The 7,500-nt window shown below is 49.6% G+C and overlaps 1 protein-coding gene across 4 annotated transcripts in view; it reads right to left on the bottom strand.

Moving 5' to 3' along the window:
- LOC109886132 (serine/threonine-protein phosphatase 2B catalytic subunit alpha isoform) overlaps positions 1 to 7,500 on the bottom strand; it is a 66,859-nt gene that overhangs the window by 20,609 nt on the left and 38,750 nt on the right. For all 4 annotated transcript variants that reach the window (XM_031789776.1, XM_031789778.1, XM_031789777.1 and 1 more), the window contains exon 10: positions 1,177 to 1,260. In XM_031789776.1, the coding sequence (XP_031645636.1) occupies positions 1,177 to 1,260 (84 nt within the window). The remainder of the gene's footprint in view (positions 1 to 1,176; positions 1,261 to 7,500) is intronic.

Genomic DNA, 7,500 nt, shown 5'->3' with positions numbered 1-7,500 from the left:
CCAGCTGCCTTGAGATCATTGACAAGATCCTCCCGTGTAGTTCTGGGCTGATTCCTCACTGTTCTCATGATCATTGCAACTCCACGAGGTGAGATCTTGCATGGAGCCCCAGGCAGAGGGAGATTGACAGTTCTTTTGTGTTTCTTCCATTTGCGAATAATCGCACCAACTGTTCTCACCTTCTCACCAAGCTGCTTGGCGATGGTCTTGTAGCCCATTCCAGCCTTGTGTAGGTCTACAATCTTGTCCCTGACATCCTTGGAGAGCTCTTTGGTCTTGGCCATGGTGGAGAGTTTGGAATCTGAATGATTGATTGCTTCTGTGGACAGGTGTCTTTTATACAGGTAACAAACTGAGATTAGGAGCACTCCCTTTAAGAGTGTGCTCCTAATCGCAGCTCGTTACCTGTATAAAAGACACCTGGGAGCCAGAAATCTTTCTGATTGAGAAGGGGTCAAATACTTATTTCCCTCATTAAAATGCAAATCCATTTATAACATTTTTGACATACGTTTTTCTGGATGTTTTTGTTGTTATTCTGTCTCTCACTGTTCATTCAAATTATAGACTGATCATTTCTTTGTCAGTGGGCAAACGTACAAAAATACTTTTCTCCCTCACTGTATTACCTCAATAAGCCCGACTAACCTGTGTCTGTATATAACCTTGCTACTGTTATTTTCAAATGTATTTTTCCTGTTGTTTTATTTCTTTACTTACCCACACACACACACACACACACACACACACACACACACACACACACACACACACACACACACACACACACACACACACACACACACACACACACACACACACACACACACCTTTTTTTCGCACTATTGGTTAGAGACTGACTCATTGGGGTATGGCTGAACGGACCAGAGGTAACTCATTGGGGTATGGCTGAACGGACCAGAGGTGACTCATTGGGGTATGGCTGAACGGACCAGAGGTGACTCATTGGGGTATGGCTGAACGGACCAGAGGTGACTCATTGGGGTATGGCTGAACGGACCAGAGGTGACTCATTGGGGTATGGCTGAACGGACCAGAGGTGACTCATTGGGGTATGGCTGAACGGACCAGAGGTGACTCATTGGGGTATGGCTGAACGGACCAGAGGTAACTCATTGGTTTTTAGGACTACAAGCTCTATAAAGGTATGATTACCATCATAGACCTCTTCCTCTCCATCATTCTCCATGAGCTCATCATCTGAACAGATACTGAGAACATTCACCAGCATCTCTGTCACTGTGGAAAGATAGAGACAGAGAGAGAAATCTGTAATGTCTTTATTCTTTTGGAACTTCTGTTAATGTAATGTTTATTGTTCTTTTTTATTGTTTATTTCACTTTTGTATATTATCTACTTCACTTGCTTTGGCCAAGTTAACATATGTTTCCCATGCCAATGAAGCCCATGAATTGAGAGAGAGAGAGAGAGAGAGAGAGAGAGAGAGAGAGAGAGAGAGAGAGAGAGAGAGAGAGAGAGAGAGAGAGAGAGAGAGAGAGAGAGAGAGAGAGAGAGAGAGAGAGAGAGAGAGAGAGAGAGAGAGAGAGAGAGAGAGAGAGAGAGAGAGAGAGAGAGAGAGAGAGAGAGAGAGAGAGAGAGAGAGAGAGAGAGAGAGAGAGAGAGAGAGGGCACAGTCAATATGAGACAGAGAGAGAGGGCACTGCCAAATGTATGACCATATTAGAGACACATATTTCCCTCAGATTACACAGACCCAAAAAGAATTAGAAAATAAACCCAATATTGATAAACTCCCATATCTATTGGGTGAAATACTACAGTGTACCATCACATCTGTCACGCCCTGACCTTAGAGCTTTTTATGTCTCTATTTTGGTTTGGTCAGGGTGTGATTTGGGTGGGCCTTCTATGTTCCTTTCTCTATGTTTTTGTATTTATTTGTTTTGGCCGGGTATGGTTTTCAATCAGGGACAGCTGTCTATCGTTGTCTCTGATTGGGAACCATACTTAGGTAGCTTTTTCCCTCAGGGTTTTTGTGGGTAGTTTTTTCTGTTTTGTGTTTCTGCACCTGACAGGACTGTTTCGGTTTTCATGAATTATCTTTCTTAATTTTCTTATTTAGTGTTCAGCTGAAATAAAAGTAGAAACACGTACCACGCTGCGCGTTGGTCCGATGATTCCTCATCTTCCGACGTCGAATATCGTTACAGAACTACTCCCCACAAACGGACCAAGCAGCGTGGTAACGAGTAGCAGAGGGTTCAGGACTCCTGGACTTGAGAGGAGATATTGGATGGACAGGGACCCTGGAGACAGGCTGGGGAATATTGCTGCCCAAAGGAAGAACTAGAGGCAGCCAAAGCTGAGGGCGGCGATATGAGGCAAGGTAGCGTGAAGCGTATGGTGTCTCCAGTGCGCGCTTATAGCCCGGAGCGCTATATGCCAGCTCCCCACACCGGTCTCCGGTGCGCCATTTCGTCCCAGGGTATCCTACGCCGGCTCTGCGTACTGTGTCTCCGGGGCGCTGGGAGGGTTCAGTTCGCCCTAAAGCCTGCGCTCCGCCCATGCCTGGCGAAAGTGGGCATTGAGCCTAATGGAGAGGTGCGAGTGTTATTCACCAGATCTCCAGTGCTCCCCCACAGCCCGGTTCAGCCTGCACTCTGGAGGGGCCGGGCTAAAGTGGGCATTCAGCCTGGAGGAGTGGTGCCAAGGCTGCGCACCAGAGTTCCCCCACAGCCCGGTTCATCCAGTGCCTCCTCCACGCACCAGGCCTCCTGTAGGTCTTCCCAGCCGGATGGGCCCTGTGGCAGACCCACATACTAGGCTGTCTCTGCGTCTCCTCCCTCCAGCGGCGCCCCTCCAGTCCGGGGCTCTCTACGAGGGGGCCCAGTCCGGGGCCCGCTACCAGGGTCCCCAGTCTGGGGTCGGTGGCGAGGGTCCCTGGTACCCGCCACCGCGGAGAAATGCCCACCCAGACCCGCCCCTATAGGTTCAGGTTTTGCGGCCGGAGTCTGCACCTTTGGGGGGGGGGGGGGGTACTGTCACGGTACTGTCACGCGCTGACCTGGTGTGACTAGGATGGGCATTCTATGTTCCTTTTCTATGTTTTTGTATTTATTTGTTTTGGCCGGGTATGGTTTCTCAATCAGGGACAGCTGTCTGTCGTTGTCTCTCATTGGGAACCATACTTAGGTAGCTTTTCCCACAGGGTTTTTGTGGGTAGTAATTTTCTGTTTTGTGTTTCTGCACCTGACAGGACTGTTTCGGGTTTTCGTTAATTCTGTTTCTTATTTTTGTTATTTAGTGTTCAGTTGAAATAAAAGTATAAACACGTACCGCGCTGCGCTGCGCTTTGGTCCGATGATTCCTCATCTTCCGACGATGAATATCGTTACAGCAGCAAGATTTGTAACTTGTTACCACAAGAAAATGGCAACCAGTGAACTCAAACACTACTGTAAATACAACCCATATTTATGTTTATTTATTTTCCCTTTTGAGACAGAGAGAGACAGAATCAGAGAGAGAGAGAGACAGAGAGAGAGAGTGCACAGTCAATATGAGACAGAGAGAGAGAGAGAGAGAGACAGAGTGAGAGATACAGAGGGAGAGAGACAGAGTGAGAGATACAGAGGGAGAGATACAGAGGGCGAGAGACAGAGGGAGAGAGACAGAGGAGAGAGACAGAGGGAGAGAGACAGAGGGAGAGAGACAGAGGGAGAGAGACAGAGGGAGAGAGACAGGAGGGAGAGATACAGAGGGAGAGAGACAGAGGGAGAGATACAGAGGGAGAGAGACAGAGGGAGAGATACAGAGGGAGAGATACAGAGGGAGAGATACAGAGGGAGAGAGACAGAGGGAGAGATACAGAGAGAGAGAGTGCACAGTCAATATGAGACAGAGAGGAGTGAGAGATACAGAGTGGAGATACAGAGGGAGAGATACAGAGGGAGAGATCAAAGGGAGAGATACAGAGGGGAGAGATACAGAGGGAGAGATACAGAGGGAGAGAGACAGAGGGAGAGAGACAGAGGGAGAGATACAGAGGGGAGAGAGACAGAGGGGAGGAGAGACAGAGGGAGAGAGTGCACAGTCAATATGAGACAGAAGAGTGAGAGATACAGAGTGAGAGATACAGAGGGAGAGAGACAGAGGGAGAGATACAGCAGGGGAGAGATACAGAGGGAGAGAGACAGAGGGAGAGAGACAGAGGGAGAGAGACAGAGGGAGAGATACAGAGGGAGAGAGACAGAGGGAGAGAGACAGAGGGAGAGATACAGAGGGAGAGATACAGAGGGAGAGATACAGAGGGAGAGAGTGCACAGTCAATATGAGACAGAGAGAGTGAGAGATACAGAGTGAGAGATACAGAGGGAGAGATACAGAGGGAGAGATACAGGAGGGACAGATACAGAGGGAGAAGATACAGAGGGGAGAGATACGAGGGAGAGAGACAGAGGGAGAGATACAGAGGGAGAGATACAGAGGGAGAGAGACAGAGTGAGAGAGACAGAGTGAGAGATACAGAGGGAGAGAGACAGGGAGAGATACAGAGGGAGAGAACAGAGGGAGAGAGACAGAAGAGAGAGAGATGCAGAGGGAGAGAGACAGAGAGAGAGAGATACAGAGGGAGAGATACAGAGGGAGAGATACAGAGGGAGAGATACAGAGGGAGAGATACAGAGTGAGAGATACAGAGGGAGAGATACAGAGGTAGAGATACAGAGGGAGAGATACAGAGGGAGAGAGACAGAGGGAAGAGAGACAGAGGGAGAGATACAGAGGGGAGAGATACAGAGGGAGAGATACAGAGGGAGAGATACAGAGGGAGAGAGACAGAGGGAGAGATACAGAGGGAGAGATACAGAGGGAGAGAGACAGAGGGAGAGAGACAGAGGGAGAGAGTGCACAGTCAATATGAGACAGAGAGAGTGAGAGATACAGAGTGAGAGATACAGAGGGAGAGATACAGAGGGAGAGAGACAGAGGGAGAGAGACAGAGGGAGAGATACAGAGGGAGAGAGACAGAGGGAGAGAGACAGAGGGAGAGAGTGCACAGTCAATATGAGACAGAGAGAGTGAGAGATACAGAGTGAGAGATACAGAGTGAGAGATACAGAGGGAGAGATACAGAGGGAGAGATACAGAGGGAGAGATACAGAGGGAGAGAGACAGAGGGAGAGAGACAGAGGGAGAGATACAGAGGGAGAGATACAGAGGGAGAGGACGAGGAGAGAGACAGAGGGAGAGAGACAGAGGGAGAGAGACAGAGGGAGAGAGACAGAGGGAGAGAGTGCACAGTCGATATGAGACAGAGAGAGTGAGAGATACAGAGTGAGAGATACAGAGGGAGAGAGACAGAGGGAGAGAGACAGAGGGAGAGATACAGAGGGAGAGATACAGAGGGAGAGAGACAGAGGGAGAGAGACAGAGGGAGAGATACAGAGGAGAGAGACAGAGGGAGAGAGACAGAGGGAGAGATACAGAGGGAGAGATACAGAGGGGAGATACAGAGGGAGAGAGTTCCAGTAATATGAGACAGAGAGAGTGAGAGATACAGAGTGAGAGATACAGAGGGAGAGATACGAGGGAGATACAGAGGGAGAGATACAGAGGGAGAGATACAGAGGGAGAGAGACAGAGGGAGAGATACAGAGGGAGAGATACAGAGGAGAGAGACAGAGGAGAGAGACAGAGTGAGAGATACAGAGGGAGAGAGACAGAGGGAGAGATACAGAGGGAGAGAGACAGAGGGAGAGAGACAGAGGGAGAGATACAGAGGGAGAGATACAGAGGGAGAGAGACAGAGGGAGAGAGACAGAGGGAGAGATACAGAGGGAGAGAGACAGAGGGAGAGAGACAGAGGGAGAGATACAGAGGGAGAGATACAGAGGGAGAGATACAGAGGGAGAGAGTGCACAGTCATATGAACAGAGAGAGTGAGAGATACAGAGTGAGATACAGAGGAGAGATAGATACAGAGGGAGAGATACAGAGGGAGAGATACAGAGGGAGAGATACAGAGGGAGAGAGACAGAGGGAGAGATACAGAGGGAGAGATACAGAGGGAGAGAGACAGAGTGAGAGAGACAGAGTGAGAGATACAGAGGGAGAGAGACAGAGGGAGAGATACAGAGGGAGAGAGACAGAGGGAGAGAGACAGAGGGAGAGATACAGAGGGAGAGATACAGAGGGAGAGAGACAGAGAGAGAGAGATACAGAGTGAGAGATACAGAGGGAGAGATACAGAGGGAGAGATACAGAGGGAGAGAGACAGAGGGAGAGATACAGAGGAGAGATACAGAGGGAGAGAGACAGAGGGAGAGAGACAGAGGGAGAGATACAGAGGGAGAGATACAGAGGGAGAGAGACAGAGGGAGAGATACAGAGGAGAGAGACAGAGGGAGAGATACAGAGGGAAGAGACAGAGGAGAGATACAGAGGGAGAGAGACAGAGGAGAGATACAGAGGGAGAGATACAGAGGGAGAGAGACAGAGAGAGAGAGACAGAGGGAGAGATACAGAGGGAGAGATACAGAGGGAGAGATACAGAGGGAGAGAGTGCACAGTCAATATGAGACAGAGAGAGTGAGAGATACAGAGTGAGAGATACAGGGAGAGATACAGAGGAGAGATACAGAGGGAGAGATACAGAGGGAGAGAGACAGAGGGAGAGAGACAGAGGGAGAGATACAGAGGGAGAGAGACAGAGGGAGAGATACAGAGGAGAGATACAGAGGAGAGAGGACAGAGGGAGAGATACAGAGGGAGAGATACAGAGGGAGAGAGACAGAGAGAGAGAGACAGAGGGAGAGATACAGAAGGAGAGATACAGAGGGAGAGAGACAGAGAGTGAGAGACAGAGGGAGAGATACAGAGGGAGAGAGTGCACAGTCAATATGAGACAGAGAGAGTGAGAGATACAGAGTGAGAGATACAGAGTGAGAGATACAGAGGGAGAGATACAGAGGGAGAGATACAGAGGGAGAGATACAGAGGGAGAGATACAGAGGGAGAGAGACAGAGGGAAATACAGAGGGAGAGAGACAGAGGGAGAGAGACAGAGGGAGAGATACAGAGTGAGAGATACAGAGTGAGAGATACAGAGGGAGAGATACAGAGGGAGAGAGACAGACAGAGGGAGAGAGACAGAGGGAGAGATACAGAGGGAGAGATACAGAGGGAGAGAGACAGAGGAGAGAGACAGAGGGAGAGATACAGAGGGAGAGAGACAGAGGAGAGATACAGAGGGAGAGATACAGAGGGAGAGATACAGAGGGAGAGAGACAGAGAAGGGAGAGAGACAGAGGGAGAGAGACAGAGGGAGAGAGACAGAGAGAGAGAGACAGAGGGAGAGAGTGCACAGTCAATATGAGACAGAGAGAGTGAGAGATACAGAGGGAGAGATACAGAGGGAGAGATACAGAGGGAGAGATACAGAGGGAGAGAGACAGAGGGAGAGATACAGAGGGAGAGAGACAGAGGGAGAGAGACAGAGGGAGAGAGACAGAGGGAGA

The sequence above is a fragment of the Oncorhynchus kisutch genome, linkage group LG15 (assembly GCF_002021735.2).
Source record: "Oncorhynchus kisutch isolate 150728-3 linkage group LG15, Okis_V2, whole genome shotgun sequence".
NCBI lineage: Eukaryota > Metazoa > Chordata > Actinopteri > Salmoniformes > Salmonidae > Oncorhynchus > Oncorhynchus kisutch.
The sequence above is the reverse complement of the archived record's forward strand: the minus strand, read 5'-3'. Positions and strand labels throughout refer to the sequence as shown.